Genomic DNA, 24,563 nt, shown 5'->3' on the forward strand with positions numbered 1-24,563 from the left:
TGCTAGAAGTCAGCAGTGCCTTTCCATAACCTGCCTCTGCCCACAGCCACCTCTTTGTAGCAGGAAGGCAGGACTACACAGGAACATGCTATCATTTTGTTATCCCTTTATCCCAAGCACTCCCCTACTTCACAAGCTTTTTCAAGTAGCCTTTCCTCAGCACCACAATTGTCAGCAAGTTAGTTCTGTGCTGGCCACCCTTCCTTTTGTTTCAGTCTTTCATAAAAATCCTTTTGTGTGACAGTCAAGCAGCTGTGCTTTGTTCTTTAATGTTTCTAGCCTGGATCCCCAGCCGAGATCACTTTATAACATAAACGGCAAAGTACCATTTTCACAGCAGGGACAACTGTGTTCATCTTCAGAAAGAGGCATTAATAAAATGAGCCTGTAATGAACATGCTAATTCTGATCGCAGGATAGTGCACAAAGGCAGAGGCTTCCCTGCCACCTCCCTGAATGATGGTAAAAGTTGCTCACGTTCCTTTTTTCTTTACAACAGCTATAATGGCTTATGTTTTATTTTTTGAACAGACATATTATGCAAACATTTCGCTCTGTTTTACAATGCGATGCTGCCTCGTCTCATCCAAACTGTTCACTGTGTTTTACTATCTCAGTAAGAGTCACCTCCAGGGAAGACGCTTTTTCCATCTTGCAAGAACTGACTTCCTGAGCGAGGCATGTCACTGAATCACACACAACAGTAGCTAAGAAGAGCTCTGACTGATCAGATCATCAAGCTAAGGCTTCTCTGTACAGATGAGGTCAAGAAGACAGAGAAGACACATAACTAAGAGAACAGGGGCATGGGAAGACTGGCTAAGAACATCATAGACTTTTATCACAGAGCCAGCATGGAGCTCAAATGACAGGAGCCTGGGCATAAGTACTCTGCATTGTCTAACACTTAAAGGTGACCACTTCCAATGTTATATCACTTATTGAACTGTATTTTTCAAACTGAATAAATGGAATGCCTCATATTTGGCCTGCTAATATATTAGACAGCAGCTGCACTCTGCTTGTCTCCTATAAAAGAGCTAGTTTCCCATAAGCAGATGTGGAAAGCAATGAGATGTTTACCATGTTTACTTGTTGTGATGCTGGTAGTAGTTTGATGGGCAGCTATTTGTATATGGGCAAATATCTGGACATAATGCACTAAATTTAGAAAATGTCTATTTTGTATTACTAGTTTGAATGAAATGTGAGTATTTCCAGTATTTCCAGACTGCTTGCCCCCACAAAAAATGAGTTCAGGAAACATGCATGATATTTAGTCATGTTTGAAGGAAAAGAATGACTCAATTATTCTAGAACTTCATTTTAGAGAAATGGAATTTTGTGAGCAAGAAGGAAGGATTCTTGACCCCTTTCTTTTAGCATCCAAAGCAGCAGACATTCTTAGATTTTTCAGCAGTGAGAAGAGACTTTGCACAGTGCCATCTCATTTGCCCAGCGGCTGATAACACACATCAGTAGAATGTGCTCACTCCCAGTTTCATTATATATATTTCTATGTTTCCCTGCAGATATCAGGAAAACCTCACAGGCAATCAAGTCAGATCCAGAGAACCAATTTCATCTAGATGGCAATTCCTACACCTAAGATATACCTTCTGGTCCCTTGCATGCACCAACCTACAAGTCTAATATTTAATCTATTGTGCTCAGCAGTATTCCACAGTGGATAAGCCCCAGTGCTCACTAAGCTCTTAGTGATCCCTGCAGCCTTCACTTACAGTCTGCTCTGGAGGAATTATATCTGGCAATCATGCAAAGCCTCCTAAAGAGTCAGGTAACTAGTGCCAGGATGTGCTTGTCCACAACCACAGAAAATGAAGGCAGTAATAATAATAAAACAAGCTGAATGGCTACTTTCAACCTGCATGTCCTGCTCAGGGAACTACATATTACAGGATGTATGCTTAACTGCTCAAGATCTCATCCCAGGGCATGGTCAGCCTTGAGCTTTGAGGTGTCTGTCCTTTGAAAATTGTTTTTTGAGAGTCCAGACAATTTGAAAAAAAAAGAAAAAAACTACTGAGGGAAAGTGTCCCTGAAATGCTCTTTCAGTGCACATGGGTGGTCAGAGTATTATTATTATAATGTCTTCTGCATTTAGCCACCCAGGTCAGACATTTGAATATCCAATTACTTAGGTTCTCCCAAAGCCTATTTGAAATAAATGAGTGCTCTCCATCCATCCTACTTAGACAAAAGCCATCATGACAGTTGGCACATTTTTGGCATTTGTCAGCAAAGTGGGAAGAAAATAAATGACCCATGTAGCTGAAACAGGCCTGTGATGAGGGCCACTGGACAGCAAGTGTAAAGTGGTCTCCATCTCTTACAGAGTGGGAACTCTTGAATGTCTGCCAACATGATCCGCAAGAGAAAGTAAACTCAAGATAGTCAGACAACTCATTAGCTATAATACAAACACATTCACCTCCCTAACATTTCACAACGTTTTAAGCCCATAAATGCTAGTTTATTGCTGGCCTATTATTAAACTATTGTTATTAATAGAATTATCAACACCTGGAAAAGTTAAAGATGTGACTCTGGGAAACAAAGATGATACTATCCTCAATTATTTTATGAAATGGAAATGGAAGGAAGAACTCTAAGGTCGCTGCTATTCTACTTTTCCGTTATTCAATCCCACTTTGTAATTTTCTCATGAAACATTTTCTGAACAACTAAATGCAGTTATATAAGAAAGGAAGGTTAAATGTCTTACTATAATCACATATTTTCATTTAAAAGAATAACATATGACAAATAGTCATGTAAAGAGTCAAGATCATATTGAAGTTATCAAATGCATTTGTTTACACAGTGATGAACTATTTAAGCAGAGAAGACAGGGGTCTAGCCAGCCAGGAAACAGGAAAATATAAATCACAGTGAATTTCTAAATAAAATGATACTTTCTGCCAACATTTTGTTAATATATTCATGGATAAATGCAGATGAAATCAAGAAAGTAACATATATTATTTCCTTTTCAGAAATTCAAAAAAGTTTAGATGGTGGAAAAAAAAACCAAAAAGTTCCTAATTAACTTCAATTTATTTTACCTTTCTAGTAGACTTTCTACCTACTAGAAGAATCAATGGTCATTGGAAGTAGAAAAGAAAATTCCGGGTGAGTCTGAGTTTTGCTCAGGTATGGGTGTGTCAAGACTGGTTACATTCTGAACACACATATAGATTTGCATTCATCCAGATGTTCCATAGCATGAATATACCACCTATACACATAGATGAATACTCCATTAAAATTTAACATCTGAATTTTAATAACTATCTACATTTTATTTTATAAGATCTTCTAGCTGCCTGGTAGATTTTATTCCTCATTTTATCTTTGCAAATATTTTAAATACTTTTTAAAGTTTAAAATCCATTTATGTGGTTTATTATTAGCACAAAGACTTAGGACTTCTACCATCATTGTTTAAACTTAACTGTGGCTTGAAATGGGCTGTATTTCTTTAGAATTTGAGGCTTGGAGTATATATGGCTATAAAAGACTGTCTTTATGGCTTAACCCGCAATGGACATGCTCTCTGAAGTGGATGCTTTCAGGGTCTCTTGTTCCTTAGTTTGGGACTCGGTTTTCAAAGCAGCTTTTGAGCTAAACTTTTAGGCTCTAAGAAGAGCAGCACAGGAATATGGCAAGAAGCCTCACTCTAGAGAGCTGACACACCTTCTTACTAGACCTTACTTCTCCCACGCATGTGCCCTTCCAGAGAGCTGAAACTCCAGTGCTGAGCTCTGTGATTCTTGCAGCCCTCATCTTTGCCTCTATGTTTATAAAGGCCTCTTCTCTGGGGATCTCCCCATTTACAGCACCTGGAAAGTTCTCTTTCTCATTAATTTGTTTTCAAATATTGTCAAAATTGTATTAAGAAAAGTCTACTCTAAGTTTTGCAAACAATCAATTCTGAAGCATAAAACAAGAAAACGGTATAACAGAGAAAGAGATAAAATCATGGAAAAACATTAACCTAATATACCAACTAGCTGTCCAGTTAAGCAATGCTCATATCTCTACTCAATAATCAGTACTAGAAATATAGCAATCGGCGACATTTACCACTGCAGTACTGTCATAGTAAAGGAACTCTACAAAATAGGCACACTGCGGACCATGTCATGCTTCACCAGGCTGCATAAGCAGCATAGAGGAAGAGGTGACCCGCCATCTTATTTTATTCTTCAATCAATATTAATTTAAAAATGACTGAAATTAAAGAACTATTTTTGACATAAAAATGTGTATATCTTATCCTTGGCTTTGACCAATTATTTTAGGGAAGGAAGCTTATCTTTACATAGTGTTGCTTCTTTAATTTTGTAGCCATCAATGTCAGCTTGGGTAGGTAGTGTGTACAAGAAACAGTATAAGCAGGTTTTAAAAACAAAACCAGGCACAAGTGATGCTAATAAAGGAGCAAGCCATGCATTTCCCCATCTAAATTTGCTTGCCCAAATCAACATGACATCTGGCATTTAAAACAAACACTTTTCACTTTCATTTTCTCTTTCTGATTAGCATTCCTTCAAGAACCAACAAGACATCCTCTGTCCATATAACATTTGGCACATCTCACCATTTTACTTAAAAACTTTTCTCATATGATCGTACCACAACACTGGTCTCTGAGCAGTGCTCTACAAGAACACTTGACACAGAGAATTGAGGCCATGACACAACCATAACCGTGAACTTGAGCACTTACCACGTAAAACTGTGAGTCTGGTGGACACACTTATTTCTCCCACATTGTTCGAGGCCACACATTCATAAATGGCCTCGTCCCGTGGAGTCCTTAAGGGCTGTATTCTGAGAACTGATCCAGATCCATCATCAAATTCTATTACCTATTAAAGGAAACAATAGCTGTCACAGGTGTTGTTACAATCATCTACCTCTCAGCTAAACTTCTCAGTAAGGTAGCGAGCCAGCCATTAGGCTCTGAATAGACCGAGCATCATTCTGATAGAGCAGTGAATTCTAATAGATTGAGAGAACAGAACATTTGATGGTATTTATATGCCTTGTGCCAAACAAAAGAAAAACATAAAATTACAAATACACAAGTACAGATTTCTAATCTCCAACAAAAACCATGATAATTTTCTCATTAACATATCTAAAGCTTAGTAATTACACAAGTACACCATGGCTGAGTAGACAAACTTCAGTTACTCACTTTGGCAACACATGTGCTTATGTGGACCCATTTAGTACTTATGATGTAAAGTGAAAACTTAGTGCTTTTCACCACAAATATTTCTGCCCATTTGAAGGGTCTTGTTCCTAACAATATATATGGTTGAATCATGAGGAAAACCGCATAAATCTAGCACTTAGGGAGACAAGAGGACAGTCACAACCCAAAGCCTAGCAGCATGCATTAATTTTGTCATAAATCATTCCAGTATTTGTTCCAGCTTAGCATTTTCTGCATTTTTAGGGCCTTCTTGCCATGAAAAGGAGGCTTGTCTCACCAAGTCAAAGATCAATGTCTACATATCAGCCCAGAATATACTGTCATTGTGAGTTTTCTATAGTTTAATATAGGAAAATGTATAAAACCGTTAATATAAACTTCAATTAATTATATATTAAATGTCATTGTATAGTCCTATTCCTTAACCATTTTGTATACTGACACCTTCCCATGCTGTCATGTATTAAAAGCCAGTGTTCCAATTCCCACTTTGAAAACTTTTTAATATGTAGCAGCCAATGCATGCTGACCATGCACCAGTCACCATTCCTGGCATCGACAGAAACAGCAGCAAAATCAGTTTCATCTACTCATCTACTACTCATGCAGGCATACAAAGTGTATGAGTGATGTGTGTGTGTGTGTGTGTGTGTGTGTGTGTGTGTGTGTGTGTCTCATTAACAAGTATGAACAAAGAAGGTCTCATGCTTTGAAATATGTGATTATATCATTTATCTTTATAATATTTATTTAGGAGATCAATGCTAACAGCAAGCATATCAAATAGCACTCTTCTTGACAACACAAACATTTTAACTATAAAAGGAAAAAAGTTTATATGCCCCAAATTCACAAACACACACACATCATTTTTTATATGGTGTAGAAAGTTTCTTGAAGATATTTTAAGGTAAGTTTAAGCCATTGTATCTTAAATTCAAATATATAAAAATTAAATTTTATGTCTAAATTTGTAAAATTATAGGTTATGATCCGAAGTCAAAATTTTAGATTCCACTGCTATCTCTACTCAGAACTTTTATGAATGTGAACTCGTCATCCTGCTACACTCTGAACAATGATGACACACTGGGTTTTTAATTATGATATTTATTTCCACTACAGATTGCGATCAATTTTCCCAAACTGTGCATTAGGCCACAAAATCTAATAGAAAATCAGACAAAATGGAATAGTTTTTTGTAATTCATGACAGTCCAGGAGTCTTGATGTCCCCTAAAAAAAAAAAAATCAACAGTACACTCTGTGTGCCTTCAATTATAAGTGTGATCAGTTCCTGAATGAACAGATTCTAAGCCACACACTTCCTCCCGAGCACTCCAGAGAAAAAGTCTGAAATGATTTAGGAAGGAAGAAAAAGTCTCCAATAGATTCCCTGCATAATTAGGCTGTCTGGCTTGTTCCTTTCACTAAAACACGGAAGTGGATTTCTTATTCTAATCTACAGGACTAGTGAAGATCACGCTTGCTATTCTTAATCCACTCTCTTGCCCTTTGGTAACAGAGCTTGAAATCCTACCCCTGAAAATAATCCTGCAATTAAGCTACAGGATTGAATACAACTGACCCCCATCCCCAATATCAGAGGTAGATTCTGCTTAGCATAAACTAATTGACAAAATTTACCAGTCCACATAGAGTGCTGAGATGTAACCATACCCCTCAGTATGACTGAGAGAGATAGGAACTTCTAAAAAGATACACATTTGCATGCATCCTCTGGACTTGGGAAAGGGAGAACATGGGATTCTACCTTGCAATCTTAAAAGGAAGCAGTCTAAAGATGAGATTAGCAGACGGAGCATAGACTGCTGTAGGCTTTTTACTTCCAATATAAACCAGAATCTCAGGCATGCACTCTACAAAGCCAACTCCCCAGACTCTAGTTAAGTCCTTACACACATGGCCACAAAACTCAGCCACTACAATGACCACGTTCTCTTTTCTAAGTGGACACCGAGTTACAGTGCTCACTGCAGGTGACACAACTGTCACACCTCAGTGCTTACGACACCTCATAGCAGAGCAGAGAGTGAAGAGATGTGTTCTTCCCCAGAGAAACAGAACAATGGACCTAATACCTCAAATCTCTGGTTGCTGACTTTCTTTCCTTTTTTGTTCCAGACAATTTTAGGTCTTGGGTCCCCTGTAGCTTGACAAATGAAAGATGCAACTCCGCCAGAGACCCCTGTCTGATCAACCGGAGTTCGTGTAAACCTGGGAGGTGCTGAAATAAGAAGAAATAAACACCACAATTAGCAGGAGCATGAAAATACAGATTATTACCCAACTACACTGTTCTGCTCACAGTACACAGCAGCCTCATGCACAGAATCAGTGTGGGAAGGTTAAAAAAATGAGGCAAACACCTTGTGCCTTTGAGGGTAACTTTGTGGTCAAGTTCTATTATCTGTTAGTGCTTTCATCGCTGAAACCTATATTAAGGCTGAGATCCAATAACATCCAAAAAGCAACATCACACATTAATTTTTATTACCAGTATTTAAAAATCCAATTTGTCCTCTGTAACAAAAAGCTCATCAATCAAAGTGAGTTAAATTGCAGCGCATTGCTTTGATGTCACTATCAGGACGCTGCCAGAAAGCAGCATTGCCACTGACGGGCTGTTAAAATTAGTGACATTTAAGAGAAGTTCGAGGAAATTTTAAAGAGACAAGAAATACAGCCTGGAATTAGAAGGTACATCAGGAAAGAGGAAGGGAAAATGGCATGGGGACTCTCACACATTGTCTTGTACCTTAGCTCCTCATTTTATGAAAATGAATGAAGGAGAAGCTTCCCAAAGCACAGGGAAAGGGGACATTTTAGGAAGGAGCCATTGATGATGAATAAAGATAAAAGAATAGAAAATTCAGTTTCAGGGTCTCTGTTTCAATTAAATCCTTCAGCATTCCCTCTTCTTCCTCCTTGAACACACTTTTTTTTCCTAGCCTGTATTTCAAAATCTAATAATCAATCCCAGAGTAATGAAATAAGATGGAGACGATTATTTATACACAAAAATATTCATTGTGTAATCTGACTAGCAGAGGAATATAAGTAGTACAAATATAAATAATGTAGATGTTTATTTTGAAATAAATTACAACATAAAGATAGAGTATTATATAAGTGGGAACTATTTTATCATATGGTATCATATAATATCTTAAGAGTCAATGAAAAGCTACAAAAACATAATGCAAAATTCTTTCTGAGGGACATCTGATAAGAAATTATGCAATATATATGAAAGCAATAATGATGGTGTTTTGTGAAGTATTACTTTAATTGCTTTTTTTCTATGTCTTCCTATCTTTGCTACATACCTGTCCAATATTTAAAAGATTCTGTTTTGATCTGTGGATATTTAATGTCTGTTTGCACATGTGCACATCTGTATGCAGGATATGATGAGGTCAGAACAGGGCATCAAATCCTCTGGAGTGGGACTTCTAGGTTGTGGGTCACTAGACATGGATGCTAGGAACTGGTTCAGCAGTAAGAGCTTTTGACTACTGAGCCACCTCACCTTTCTCCACATTTGAGATTTGTAACTGATATATTTGGAAAATGTTTTCAAGTCAAGAACATTTAATTTTCCATTTTCCTTTCTTTTCTTTTAATCTGTTACAGATTTTATCAGATACTGTTCTTTACTAATATCATTGATAATGGCTATGAACAGTTCTAGTTAATATGTAATTTGAATATAATCTTCAAATTCTAAGACAGAAGAAAATAATATTAACATTGTATCCTCTTTTCTCACTGCTCCCATGAACTCCTGCCCTTAGTCATGTTTCCACCCTATGTCTTGCAATCCCATAACATGCTCTGACTCAGTTTGATTTCTCTACAGACAGGAAAAGTGGAAACTAATCTGAGGTCCACTTTATTTGACAAACAGTGATGATGATAGGTAGATAGGGAGGGAGGGACAGAGGGATGGGGAGAGGGAGGGAGGGAGGGAGGGAGAAAGATGGATGGATGGATAGATAGATAGATAGATAGATAGATAGATAGATAGATAGATAGATAGATAGATAGATAGATAGGACAAGACAGACAGACAGATAGAGGCACTTGAGAGGGAAAAATCATAGCTTTACTGTTTCTTCACTTTCAAGATATAAGACAGAAATAAATTATTTTGCAGATATTACCCCAGTTTTGAGGTTTCCTATCTAATTATATGATTACATAAATGCAGAAGTTCAGAAAAAGGGAAAGAGAAAAGCATCTTCACAAGCTACTCATAGGAAGTGACTCTTCTCATGAGCAAATTCAGCCTTGTGATGAAATTCAGCCTGGAGCATGTTTGTGTTCAGAAAAGCTAGGAATGAAATGGCTCTCCCAGCCCTGTTCACCATCACATGCTGTAGCATCATGAGTAGAAATAAAAATGAGATAATTACAATAAATGGTGGGAAATACTTAAACTGATTTGAAATTGACTAACAGTAAGAAGGATTAGAAACAAATCAAATCAAAACAAAACAAAAAAAACTAATGATGATACTTTTCTGAAAACAAACATGGTATTACAAGTTTTCTTATTTTTTTCTTCTATTTCAAGCAAAGTAAAGTGTACCTAATAAAAAATAAATTCATAAAAATAAAAAGGTCATCTCTAAAATGTTATTAATAAAGAAAAGAAAATTCCTAGTAGCTGTCTTTGACAAACAAAGTCCATATACTATAAATTTTGAGTCCCTTTAATCTCCTCTCTATATTCCAAAATTGACCAGCCTGAATTAAAACCCATTGACATTGTTTTGAAGTTTCATTGTAAGAGTATAGAAAAGAAATGATGGGCCAATGGATAAGATGACAACACACATACTGTGTACTTTTTTAAAATTTTATAATTTGATTTAATTTTACATATCAGTCATGGATTCCCCTGCCCTCTCTCCTCCCGCTCCCCTCCCCCCGCCCTCCGCCCAGCCTACCCCCCATTCCCATCTCCTCAGGGACCTGTCCTTAGTGCATGAGCTGGCTGTTTGGAACCTGGGGCCAACTGTGTATTTAATAACCCTGAGGAAGTTGTGGTTTCCCCTGCACTGGGACCTTTGTAAAGGATGTTGTTCTGTTTCTCTTTCCAAAGAATGAAGGAGAGTTTCAGATTCTTACAATCTGCAAGGAATATTTGCCACTTAGAGAAAGGCTACACTAATCCACTGTTTCCAAACAATAAAAGGAATAAATGTCATTGTTAAATGATAGGAAGTAATAGATGCTATTGATAATCCTTTCAGTAGGCATATTGTATAAATAATCGTTATAAGACTGATGCTGGCTATTCCTGGCCGAGAGCCTCTAGAAGACGTGTAACAGAGGGCTAAACTCCACAATTCCAATAATGTTAGAGGAAAGTGAAAATTTTTGTCCTCAGAGGGCATAACATATATAGATACATATGGAGTGAACTAACCAAGACTAGCAAACTGTCTTGGCCATCCTTAATCACATACACTACTGAGGACAAAGCTGCCTCTTTAGTACAATTTGTTAGGTAGAGCCAGACATTAGCAGGACAAATCCACTGATGGATGTTCAGTATCTAAGGAAGAAGAGTACAGGAGAAATTCTTAAAATTTAAGTTGACTCAGTTTGATATAATTTGGTTGGTCAACCGCTACTAACCTAAAATAGGATCCTAAAGAGGAACATGCTATAAAGTGAAGGAAGAAATGTGGTGCCATTTGTCTAATTTAACTCTAATTAATATGATGTTTCTGTGGACATCAAGGAAATATGTCTCACAGGGAAAAACACTAAGCAGCATGTAACTAATTGGCTTCATTTCTTTTCACTGATTTCATTTCCTTAAATAGAGAGCTTTGATTTTAAAGGGATATTAGTCATAACATTGTACTGAAGATCTTGAAATGAGAAGGTTAATAATGCTGTTATATGATACAAAAGGAGAGAGATAGAGAGATTTTCAGTAGGAAGATGCAGGCAGCCTGTGTTTAGCAGCCTGCTTCCTCCTTTATGGAGAACCTTCAAGTTGAGCTATCTCAAATTTGTTCTTGCAAATGTCAAGGTAAGGACTCTGAAGAACAGATCAGCAACAGGGTACCTACAACAACTGGGTGGGGAAGGAAAAAGCATAAGAAGGTAATTCAGGAAGTTCAAAGGCCAGTCCAAGCTTTACCTTCTCTTCCAGCCACAGGACATCCTATTGCTACTGAGGGGAATCTGGAGAGTGGCTAGAGCTTGTGTGCATGGTATTATGGTATGTTTGATTTCTACTGGGCAGAAGTGTAGCAGGGAGACAGTGACAAGACCTCCTAGGCACATGAAGAAAGACAGAGGTTCCCAAGGTCATATGTATCTGAGGAGGATAGAGCCCACAGCACAGCTGTGATCTGTATGGTTCTCCCAATATGTGTTCTATAAGCTGGTTAATGTAGGGGTGCCTCGCTTTTCACATGGTCACAGTGGAACTGAATAGTCTCTCTAGAATATCCATGGCCAATCCATTCTTCAAAGTCAAACAGATTGTTTATGAATTGTTTACCCTATTTCCATTTTAATACAACTCCCTAACCAACATCTTAGCTTTAAATTTTTATTTAAAGAACAGAACACTTTAGAATGAATTAAATACTTATTCTTAATTATTTGCATGCACTAGACAAAATGCTTTCATGATCTTATAGTCAAGGTTTTACAATGGTCCCACAAAATGTACTTCTGACTCTTATAACCTGATAGAAAGTTTTAGAGTAATATACAAATTTGGAGTAAAACAAAGAGTGTAGTGGGAGGTTTCTCAGTCCCACGTGGGCCCATGATCCAGACACCCCATGGTCTGTCCAGAAACCCGCTTATAAAATTATTACTCGGAGGCTTATATATTAATTACAAATTCTTTGGTCTATGGCTCAGGCATCTTACTAGCTAGCTCTTACATCTTAACCCATTTCTATTAATCTGTGTAATGCCATGTGTCTCATGGCTTTACCTGGGTTGCATTACATCATGCATGCCCACGCAGCTCTCAGCATCTCTCCCCACCCTGCCATTCTCCTCCCTGTAGCTCTGCTTGGTTTTCCCACCTGCCTATAAGCTGCCTTTCCATAGCCCAAAGCTGCTTATTTATTAACCAAGTAACCATTTTCACAGTATACAGAAAGACCATTCCACAGCAGAAGAGAAGAGAGATCAAAAGAAAGCCAGGGAGACTCACTGACCTGAAAAGACTTATGAACTTCTAGTTTAATTGTGAGGCCCTGTTTTACTATTCCAAACCAGAAGGTAGAAAGAAACAGATGCTGCTGCACAGACAATGTACAATATCTCAATTTGATGTAACTTTTGAAATGTATTTAACTATAAAGTAATGATATTCCACAGCATTAAGTAATTTGTGCTAATTAGAGTAATTATAGTTCACTAAGAAAATCCATCTGGAATATGCTACCTAGAAAAGTGTTCCAAAGTGGAACACAATTCCAGGAAGCAAATGGGTAGGGAGTAGGGGGGTGGGTAACCAATCATGAACAAGCAGAGAAAATCAACACCATTGCCACAAAGTTCATTCACAAGTTACCTAGGTTCCAAGTTCAGCAGAGCTGACTACATTAACATTGCTCTATATGTGTGATCAATATTTGCTCATGAAGAAAAACAAACCACACGTTAAAGTTTTAGCTATTGATTCATGTCCTCCTTAAGATTCCTCGGTGATGCACTGCTTCACCTCCATAAACCACTGATTTTATTAAGGTCTCAACTACAAATTCTTTGTGAGTGACTACTGGGGGTGCTCCGATATCAGTGACAGAAGCCTCTGTACAGCTACCATGATTTAAGCTGGCAAGGGTTCGTATGGGCAACAATGGACAGGGAAAACAATAGAGAGAAAAAAATAAAGGAAGGGAAAGAAATTGGAACACTAGATCTGACTTAATGAAGCATATACCCCACTCGAAGTGTGTTCTCAATGTTTAGTCTCTATTTCCAATACTTGGGAAATTGCTTCCTAACATTTCAAAACTGGCACATGAAAGCACACTATGTCATACATCTCCGTAGGACTCCTCTTACCACAAGGCCACTTCTGTTTGTGGCACTTCATGTCACAGAGGTTCAAACCTTTCAGACTTCACAGCATTTTCTGACACATTTGCCCCATTACCAGTCACTCGGGCCACTTAATACACCAATATTTTCGAGATCTCTACTTTCATACCCAATAAGAATGGCCTTGCTTTTCTTTCTAAAATGGACATTAGACTTAGCTGGGAGTCTCAGAGAAAAAAAATGTACAGGTGGGTGGTGCCCCCATTCCCAGGCTCATAAAAAAGAAAATCTGTCTGGGAGAGGACTAGGTAAATAATTTCTAAATAACTGCAATGTTTGCTCAGTACTGAGAGTTGCTAAATGATATCTCCCATCCAGCCATCCTCATGCCAGGGTTTCGTATCATTTATCAATATTATGTATGACTGTGGATCCTTTTCTTTTCTCTTCCACTCTTTTTGGGTTTTGTTCTAGTGCTTCTATAAATATGTAATAATATCTATGTATTTTCGACTCACACAATAAAGCAACCTAAAAGACCACAGCTGTCAAGTCAATTAGAATACTTGGTTTAGTGTTCTAGATCTTTGTGAACTGCTGCTAGCTCATTTTTTCCAAATATGTTTCCACTTCTGTCCACCATGTACTTTATTTCCTGGTCTCCATAAACTAGAATATGTTCCTCTCTTGAACAGAATGGCTTCTCCCTGTTTCCTAATTTAGAGATTTTACACATCTTCAATCAGAATAAAATCTTCCCAAAGCCTATCTGAACACTCATTTACATGAAATCTCTCAGACTTTAACCCTTTAACTCCTTTGCCACACGTTGTGTACCTCAAATGAGTCTTGATGTCACATATTCCACTATAATTATTCTAGATCCCGTGATTCCTCCTGCACCATATGAGCAGAAGTGACTTATAAAATAAGTGATAGGCTTTCCTTTGAAAAAAGTTTAAGAACTAATTTTTCTGTGTAATAGTATTACAAACAAGAATAGTTAACATAGTAATATGACATAAAATTGTACAAAATAGTCTTTGATCTAGAATGAGTTCAAAACACAGAGTCCTTATGCTTTTTACAGTGTAAGCAATAAATATTTCCTGGCCATTAATTTCAAAGTGTTAAAACCAAGCAAATCACAGTACCAACCTATAAGCTTGCTACAAACACTAGAGAGGATCATGGGTAGCAAACATCCACCAGAGTGTCAGGCATATTCTTGGTAACAATTAAACACTGATAGATCATCAACACACTGACCAACCTCACATTGCAGCACCATCATTTCACTTCATTGAAAGTGTTCACATGTACACACACGTCTTCCACATTACATCTGATAGAAAATTTCTGAACTACCTTTATTCTCAGACTACTTTGCCAACTAAACAAGAGGGAAATTATTATCAGTCAAAATGTGGTTGATTCGTTTCTGGAGTCAATCATTTCACACTGTCCCTACCCTTCCATTCCAATAGACACTGTAGGACTTCTCTACCAGTTCCCTTCAATCCTAGATATCATCTACAGTCGCCTCATATTCCAGAACAACAACAACAACAAAAATGAACAGCCAGTTCTGCTGTTCAAAATGCCATGCATATTTGCAACAGGCCTGTTCACATGTGTGGATACAAGAGGATCACCTCATGGGTTAGAGCAGCAAGTAGCAACAACATGTTCTAACACATTACAGCTTAGTTATGATCCAAGCTTCTGTCACTTCTGCTAATGCCTCCCTATGGCTGGAATGAAGAACAGCAACAGTTTCAAAGCCTTCCAAGTTGTAGTCACATCCCTGGATCTTGTCTTGTACAATTCATTTGCTAGTAGTGTTCAAAATGAAACCAGAATGGCACACAACTCAAGATGTTCTTAAAAATAATGAAACAAAGTGGGCATAGAGAAATGCCTTTAATCCCAGCACTTGGGAGATAGAGGCAGGTAGAACTTTTGAGTTCTAGCCTTGTCTACATGGCGAATACCAGACTAGCCAGGAATGCATTGTAATACACCGTCTTAAGAAGAAGAAAATTATAATTCAATATTCAAAAAAATGGAAGAAAGTGCACTGGAATATTTTTAGAGAAAAACTGACAGGATGATGGCTCAGACTCTAGAAACATAAAACTGAGAATAACTGTGTTGCTTCTCTCTACACTGTGCCTGTTTCGATTCACTTGTATCTGGTGTCTCACTCCTTTCAAATAAACATATTACCTGTCCCATGTGATCCAATTTGCAGGTATACAATGTGTATCAGTTAGGATGAAAAACAAATGATTCCTTTTTATGATGATCAGCACCTCTGATTTGATAAATTATGATTAACTGTTAAGTAAATTATCAGTGAATGATGTAACTAATCTGCTTATATACCAAAGATGCAAAAGGGTAAGAAGTTTCTTAGCTACTTTTCTTCCCAGACTCCCTTGCTAGGTTAACCGGAATGAAACTGGTGTCTATGAAAATGTGGATGATTGGTTCCTCTTGAGTAAATCTGTGATACAAGATTGTGTCATAAACTAGCAATTACTCTGAGTGTCTTACACCAAAATAAATGGCCAGTCTTTAAAATGGCAATAGTTAAGAGAAGCTTTATAGTTTAGGCATTCCAGAAGTAGAGAAGCTTCTTTGTCACAGTATCTGTGTTAAGTAGCCATGGAAGAATATTAGCATTAAGAGGAAATGAAGAAAAAGCCAGTAAATACTTTTGACCTGTTTCCATTACATCATTCTGATGAATGAAGAAGGAGGCTGAGTCTGTGTATTTTGAACACATTGGATACAGAACACAAACTTAAGGCCTTAAAGCAGGACTGTTAAGTGGCTATTTGAACAATGATGCTGAGTGGGTGTTTTCATTAGAATGCGTGACTCTGGTACAAGACATGATGAGAATGGCTGCACAGACAATGACTGTGATTCAAGATTATGTCATAAACTAGTGGTTACTCTGTCTTACACCAAAACAAATGGCCAGTCTTACTGAGAATGTCAATAGTTCAGAGAAGTTTTATTGCTCTGGCGTAGCAAAAGCAGAGGACTGTTTATTTTGGTCATAATATCCCATAGTTCCATGTTAAATAAAAAGTTATGATGTTGAGACCATAACTTTCACAGCTGTAAAGTAAGTGTTTATGACTCGGGTATTGATATATCTTGAAATAAGATAAATAGCTACAATATATTGAACACATCATTGCTACTTTGCTACTCCAACCCTTGGCCTATGCTCTTGTATCCATGCATGGGAACAGGCCTGTTGCAATATGTGCAGCATACTGAACAGTGGAACTGGCATTTTTTGTTGTCTGCAATGTGAGGTGATATCTAAGATTAAAGGGTACTGGTAGAGAAGTCCCAAGGTATCTGCTGGACTGGAAGGGTACGGACAGTGCTAGCGATGATTTACTCCAGGAATCAATCAACCACATTTTGACTGACACCAGTTTCCCTCTGGTTAAGCTGGCAGTTAAGCTGGCAAGGTAGTCTGGGAACAAGAGTAGCTTAGAAACTTCCCGAAAACTGCAATGTGGAAGAGGTTTGTGAAGATGTGTATGTCTTCATAAGACTGATTTGAAATAAATTTCAAATATATTTGCTTCAGAAGCTGAAAAGCATTGTTAAGAACCTTTACAGGAAAATATAGCTTCTTTGTATACACATTATTTTTGTGTATTATTAGAAAGCTGTATTTTGTATAGAATAGGATAATATACAAAATGAATGGTCTTGGTTTTGTTTCTGTTCTTTGAGACAGTCTCACTTGTAGTTCTAGTTGGCCTAGAAATGTTTATGTAGAACAGTCTCACATTAAACTCACCAAGATGTGCCTGCCTCTGTCTGCTGCATACTAGGATTAAAGGTGTGGGCTCCATTAAAAGTCTATATTAAGAATACAGCAAAATCTGCAATTAATATTATCTTCTAAATAAATATTATGACTTTGAAATGAGTAAGCACTTAAAATCTGACTCTTTTGAAAACATTTCCCTGGTATTCAATATTTTGTTTTAAAGGCTCTTACCATTTGTTACTCTTTATATGAGTATATAATGCACAATGGGAAAGATAAAGTGTAAACTAAAGAGAAAATTACTTCCCTCTAAGACAGTTTTGCTTTAAAAAGAAGTGGTGATTTAAAAGCTATGTTTGAAAACTGTCCAGCATTTTCCTCAGTTAGATGAGCACTCTGCTATGAGCATTAGTATTTCAAGTTTATCAGATTTATGTCATAGTTTTATTCTGTGTAGTATCTGCACATTATAGACATTCAAGACACTTTAAAGCAAATACAATTATTTAAGTCATAAGGAAGTTTTAGGTATGAATATCTGTTCCTTCTGGATATTTGCCACTAAATTGAGATTCCCTTTTACTTCCATTTAAATATATTTCTCTATACAGCCAAAGTTGTAAACCAAAGAATGTATGACAATGATCTGCAGCCTTCCAAATCTTCTCATTCAATGTTAGGTAACCATTAAAAATAGCAACACTTTGTGGGATATTAAAAGTTCTTGGCTACTGGAATCTTTCCAGCTGAATATATGTAGTAGGTATTCAAGGGGACTTATTTTTACATATTAACTTCACTTAAAAATAAAATCTTTATTCTTCTCAGAGTCCAGGAAAGCATCTACATACATACCTACTAGCTGGACATGAGGGACTCATTCTAACCCTGTCTGAGTTCAACCTTGACCAAAACTGATCTCTACATTCTCAGGCTGTGGCCCCACCCACTAGAAAACACTCCTCAGTCAGCTATTTGAAAGTACAAAAGATGGAAAGCCTGACAACTGGTTCTATGCTAGGGCTGTGAAGTCATGTCCAAGCAGGCAATGATAATAACAGATGAGCACCCAGCCGTGGCCTGGCCCTGTCCACATAGCAAACCTGAGCTTGACAGTAATTGGACCCTGGCACTGAAACAGCTAAGGATTCAACTCCTTGCCTTGTAGATAAAAATAAACCTTTAAAGAACTTAAATAAAATGGGCTCTAGGTGGAGCAGAAGATAATGTAATATCATTACTATTGTGTGCTTAAAGTTATACATGAATAAAATAACTCTAGGAACATTACCATGCAAACATTGCATGCTTGTCTTCTGTGAACTGCAATACACTCAAAACAGACACTAAGGGAGTCATCAAGAGGATGAGGCCTTTCCTGCTCCCTTAGTTCCAGTTATCCTAGCAGGTCATATGCATGTTTATAAATACTATCTCACCTCTGATGGTGAGAGGAGCTGGGTACCCTCTGAACCCACAGAAACAGAGGAATTACTCAGATGCTCTGTAAACACCTATCAGATGGCTTGACATTCAAATATCAAGTCCCTAATTGTCTTCTTGGGCCAATGTGGACTCTGGAACCAGTTCATTTCCGTTCAGATTATGTATGCTTTTCTAGAGAAACACAGTATCCAAGCTCCAGGAATATGGGAGGCTTTCCAAAGAAGCAGAGACAGTGAGGGCCTTATTTACCAACAATTCCCCCCTCTCTAATTTACAGCTCAGGGTACTAAGTCAGAAAACAAAGGGTTTTCCCATGCAGAAATAACCTTTGTGAAAAACCTGCAAACGAGAATTTAATTACACTATTTACCAATAGAGAATGCATGGAGAAATAAACTGAAACATTTCTTGCTGTAGCTTTTCCCCTTTTCCCCCAATTTAACTGCTGCAGGCAACATCATAGCAATTTAAGTTGGTTTTGTGACAAATTATTAAGATACTTATTATAGAAAGAAAATCAACCAATAATTACTGCCCTAGCGCATGTCTATTGTTCTCAGTATAAACAGAAGCTGGGGCTGACAGCCGATGTGCCAGCCCCCTGCTAACTTAGAAAACATTTGCAGAGCCCCAAGGCCTCTTGCCAGACTCAGGCATGCCATAGCCACCAAGCTCAGCCAACAGGGCTGCACTGACCATGTTCAGGGCCCCATACTGTGTTGGCCCTACTTTCCAGTGCTAAAAATACAGTCTGAATTATTAAGGACTCCAATTTTACAATAACACTGGCCTTTGAACATCACTCTGAAACATCACTGTAGAATCCCAAGCACTTGGAATTTTAGATAAGACCCCGAAAGTTTCTATTAGTATCCAAAGGGAATTATGACAGGAAGAAAATATTTTTTTTTGTATTTGAGAAACAGAACATTTATGAATCTACAGCAGGATGTATAGGTCATATTCTAGATGAACATAATGAGAATTAGTAAAGGAACCTGAGGTTATCCTGCATGAAAATTCCTTCTGCCAAGTAGAGGTGAAACCTTGAGATCGCAAAAGAGATGAACACCTGGAGTCATTTTATAAACACGTCATAGTTCCTAATTCCGTGAAAGGAGATGTTGCTTTAAAGCCTGCTGCAGAGTCTGTGTTAGCTTTTAGTCTCTGAAGTTTTGGGAACCATAGACAGTAAAGGCTGCTCTTTGAGGTAGATCTAAAAATATTACAAAGGATCTCTTTTCAGAGGCATTGCTTGCAAGACAAAACGACAGAAGGGGAGAATCTAAAAGGATGTGTAGACACTGATTCTTGTGATTCCAACTCCCCAGACAAATAGTACCAAGGATTTCCTAAACGTCTCAGTGAGATGAACTGTGATGAAGACACCAAGGCAGTCACAACACAGGCTAAAGGCATCAGACTCACCTAGGGGCATGTGGGAAAATGGTCCTTTCTTAGAGGTTCTGTCATCCTTCACTCAACATTCCAGGGCCCCAGTAGTGAAAATGCTCTGACAACTGTCCTCAATGTTTCTGAACATTCCCTGCACTCCATTAGCCTACAGGATCCCCAACTTGGTTTAAATCAGATCTTTTTCCTTTCCTGTTTTGAGGGGCTGACCCTACCTAAGAAAAATTACAGCATAGTAAGAGCTAGTACAACAGAAAACTCATGATTTACAACCTCAAATGAACCCTTTTTGCCATCTATCAATCAGCTTCCTACCTGTACCTGTCTCCTGAAGGCTGCTCTGCTCTAACTTCTCACCTCAAAGAGACTGATGCTCAGGCCTCTTGGTTCACAAACAAAATGTTATCCAACATGTGTAAGACCTTCTAACTAAGCTGGGAGGTGGTGGTGCACACCTTTAATCCCAGCACTCTGGGAGGCAAAGCGAGGGGGATCTCTGTGAGTTCGCGGCCAGCCTGGGCTACAGACTGAGTCCCAGGAAAGATGTAAAGCTACACAGAGAAACCTTGTCTCAAAAAACAAAACAAAATAAAAGACCTTCTAACTAGAAATGACTCTCCTTTTCATTTTACGCTGTGGAAGACCAACTGTGTCGCATGTGCTCTTTATTTGTCCCATCACCACCCTGGGACATTGCTATACTACATATCTGTCTATACACATATCAGCATCTCCACTGTTTCCCTGGGTAACAAACAGGTCCTGTTAGGGTAGGGTCTCACTACTCACATTTTTGAACAGAGGGCCTTTTGTGTAATTTTTAAGTACAGGGCTGTGCATAGCAGGAGATATATAGGACTCCTGGTCTCTCTCCAATATTGTGTCAGTAACACCCTCCGTCATCTATGACAAGTAAGCATTGTGAATAAGTGCCAAAGAATATTCAAATTTGTCACATCAAAGGCAATGGCTTTATCTTGAGAAATTGCAGAATAGATGGACACTCTAGCTCAGATTCCTCCAAATAAACTGCTCACTACTTTACCCTGTTTCTTTGCTGTTCACATTGCTTCACACTTGATCCTGCACATAGATGTTGCTTATCTGGCTTCTTTCTTTTGCTGAACTGAGACAATGCTCCAATATCACAAAGATGTATTTGTGAATGAGGCACCTACTTATGCATTTATTACAAATTACTTATGTTATAGTCTATGCATTTAAGATAATTTTTTTTAAAAAAAAATATAAAGATTGCATTTGTGGCCAACTCTCAAGCACTGTAAATTTAATTGTATTTTCAATTCTTCATAAATTAGCACTAGGGGATACAAGACCTAGAAAATGAATAACATTTTGGTTAAGAAGAAATAAAATTAAACTTAGCATGTTGTTATAATAACTAGTTTGCTGCCACACATCACACCACAATTCACCCTTGGGTGACGCCTTTAGGAAGTTGAAACTACTCAAGCCAATTAATCTGCCAAGACTCTTCCACATTTTCAAGGTGATCCCGCCATGTGCTATCATTAGTTCCTTCTATTTTCAGTAAGGTTGTTTTTCCCTGCAGTGTTTTAACTAATCATCCTCATATTTTAATAAAAAATAGCTTCACTTCACCTGTTAAAATGTAAGACAGACAGTATGAACTTATTCAAGGTTCCTAAACATGGCTTAGAAATGGAGCTGGCATCAGTTAAACAGCAAGTAAATAGTGAGAATATGAAGCAAACAAGATAAAAGCAGGTAAGGTGGAAAGTCATTCCTCCCCAAGAGGCACCCTGGCCTAGTACACAACACATCTATGTCAGCCAAGGCTATGGGGAATGTTTGGTGTAGAAGCTTGCATCAGGAAGGTCTTACCTAGGTAAGCACCCAAGCATTTAGATGTAAGCTGTGCTCTCCTGGCCAGCTGCTTCAGGGTGATTTATTACACACCTAGGAATACAGTGTGAACTTGAAAAAAAGAAAAGAATGATGTTCCCTGTTCCAACCAGAACCCATCGAAACTCTGAGGTTAAATGGCAGAGTTTCTTGATTCCCTCTGAGTTCAGAGTGACTATTCACCCTGATTGGAAGAAAGAAGTTTCCAGTCATATGCCTTGTCTGAGGGACATAAACTAAGTTTTATGGGGCAATCATAACTGTGACAAAGGAGGTGCTGAAGAGATGGCCCTGCAGTTGAAGGCTTTGGCTGCTCTTACGACCCCTCCTGGGCTATTAACATCCTTCACACACTGAACATTAGAGGGGCAAGAGGCAATTTTGCAATTTTGTGTGATCCATCATGGGTAGTTGAATTGGGACAGACTTTGTTTGTATTTGAAGACTCTATTAAGGTTGCTCATACTTCACTACAGCTGTTCTTAAGGGAAAAGGTGGTTTCTACACACATGACTATTAGTATCAGTAGCTGAGAGAATTCTATTTCCAGTTCCTAAGGTAAAGATACAAATGACTGCTGACTCAGTGTATGTCATATATTTGAAGGGTGTTATGCTGTCGCTACACAAGAGAAGTGGAATCCTGATGACACATAGCCAGCTATTCATCACAGAAATTACATATAGCCAATAATACCCATGACTAGAATTTTCTGAACTATCAACTTTTAAAATATACATACCTTAATTCACCTAGCTGCAAGGAAACAGGGCTTTTCTATTTTTCAAGATCAAAAATGACACTACCAAATTGCCATGTAACACAGAGTTAGAATATTATAGCCAAAAAAATGTAAAGTAACCAGCTGCCAAACAAGGATGCCAAGCAGTTACCAAGTCACTATGTGTGAAACATCAACTCAGAAGTTCCTAAAACAGCCCTTTTTTCAATGTAATACTGCAGCAGGGCACAACTGCTACCAAGCATCAGATTCCAGAAGCACGACCATGTGAAACAAATTTGAGGAGCACAGTAGCCTTGCACCAAAGGTTCAGAAAGTGAAATCACTTACTCCCGGTATTCTATTGCACGTGCTATTCTTTTTTTTTTTTTTTTTTTTTTTTTTTTTTTTTTTAATTATTATTATTATTATTATTATTATTTTATAACACCATTCAGTTCAACATAATAGCCACAGAATCCCCTGTTCTCCCCCTCTCGCCCACCCCTCCCCCCAGCCCACCCCCCATTCCCACCTCCTCCAGATCAAGGTCTCCCCCGAGGACCGGGGTTGACCTGGTAGACTCAGTCCAGGCAGGTCCATTCCCCCCTCCCAGACCGAGCCAAGTGTCCCTGCATAAGTCCCAGGATTCAAACAGCCAACTCATGCAACGCGCCCAGGACCTGGCACCAATGCACAGCTGCCTCCCAAACAGATCAAGCCAAATGACTGTCTCACCCGTTCAGGTGGCCTGATCCAGTTGGGGGCCCCTCAGCCTTTGGTTCATAGATCCTGTGCTTCCATTCATTTGGTTATTTGTCCCGGTGCTTTATCCAACCTTGGCTTCAACAATTCTCGCTCATATAAATCCTCTTCTTACTCACTAATTAGACTCCCAGTGCTCCACCAGGGGCCCAGCCGTGGATGTCTGCCTTCAGATTCCTCAGTCCTTGGATGGGGTTTATGGCACCACTATTTGGGTGTCTGGCCATCCCATCACCAGAGTAGGTCAGTTCCTGCCGTCTCGCGACCATTGCCAGCAGTCTTTTGAGGGGGTATCTTTGTGAATCTCCGTGGGCCTCCCTAGCTCTCTGCTTCCTCCCCTTCTCACCTTCTCATGTGGTCTTCATTTACCATGGTCTCCTATTCCTTGTTCTCCCTCTCTTTTCTTGATCCAGCTAGGATCTCCCACTCTTTCCCTCGACTGTCGCCCTTCATTGTTCCCACTCATGACCAGGCTATTCATGTAGATCTTGTCCATTTCTCCGTGTCTTTTTTTTGGGGTCCCGTTTTCCAGGTAGCCTCACTGGTGATGTGAGTAGCAGTCTAGTCATCCTTGTTCCACATCTAGCATCTTCCTATGAGTGAGTACATACCATATTTGTCTTTCTGAGTCTGGGTTACCTCACTCAGGATGATTTTTTCTAGATCCATCCATTTGCCTGCAAACCGTGTGATGTCGTTGTTTTTCTCTGCTGAGTAGTATTCCATTGTGTATATGTGCCACAATTTATTTATCCATTCTTCAGTTGAAGGGCATCTAGGTTGTTTCCAGGTTTTGGCTATTACAAACAATGCTGATATGAACATAGCTGAGCAAGTGCTCTTGTGGTATGATTGAGCATTTCTTGGGTATATGCCCAGGAGTGGTATAGCTGGATCTTGGGGGAGATTGATTCCCAATTTTCTAAGAAAGCGCCATATTGATTTCCAAAGTGGTTGTACAAGCTTGCATTCCCACCAGCAGTGGAGGAGAGTTCCCCTAGTTCCACATCCTCTCCAGCATAAAGTGTCTTCAGTGTTTTTGATCTTAGCCACTCTGACAGGCGTAAGGTGGTATCTCAGAGTTGTCTTGATTTGCATTTCCCTGATGATTAGGGAAGTTGAGCAATTCCTTAAATGTCTTTCAGCCATTTGGGATTCCTCTGTTGAGAATTCTCTGTTTAGTTCTAAAGCCCACTTCTCAATTGGACTGTTGGTCC

The 24,563-nt window shown here is 38.5% G+C and overlaps 1 protein-coding gene across 14 annotated transcripts in view; it reads right to left on the reverse strand.

The window, feature by feature from the left end:
* Ptprd (protein tyrosine phosphatase receptor type D) overlaps window positions 1-24,563 on the reverse strand; it is a 2,233,434-nt gene that overhangs the window by 283,438 nt on the left and 1,925,433 nt on the right. For all 14 annotated transcript variants that reach the window (XM_015999923.3, XM_076564405.1, XM_076564406.1 and 11 more), the window contains 2 exons: window positions 7,351-7,496; window positions 4,754-4,895 (listed from right to left, as the gene is read on the reverse strand). In XM_015999923.3, the coding sequence (XP_015855409.1) occupies window positions 4,754-4,895; window positions 7,351-7,496 (288 nt within the window). The remainder of the gene's footprint in view (window positions 1-4,753; window positions 4,896-7,350; window positions 7,497-24,563) is intronic.

Source organism: Peromyscus maniculatus, chromosome 2, assembly GCF_049852395.1.
Source record: "Peromyscus maniculatus bairdii isolate BWxNUB_F1_BW_parent chromosome 2, HU_Pman_BW_mat_3.1, whole genome shotgun sequence".
Lineage (NCBI taxonomy): Eukaryota > Metazoa > Chordata > Mammalia > Rodentia > Cricetidae > Peromyscus > Peromyscus maniculatus.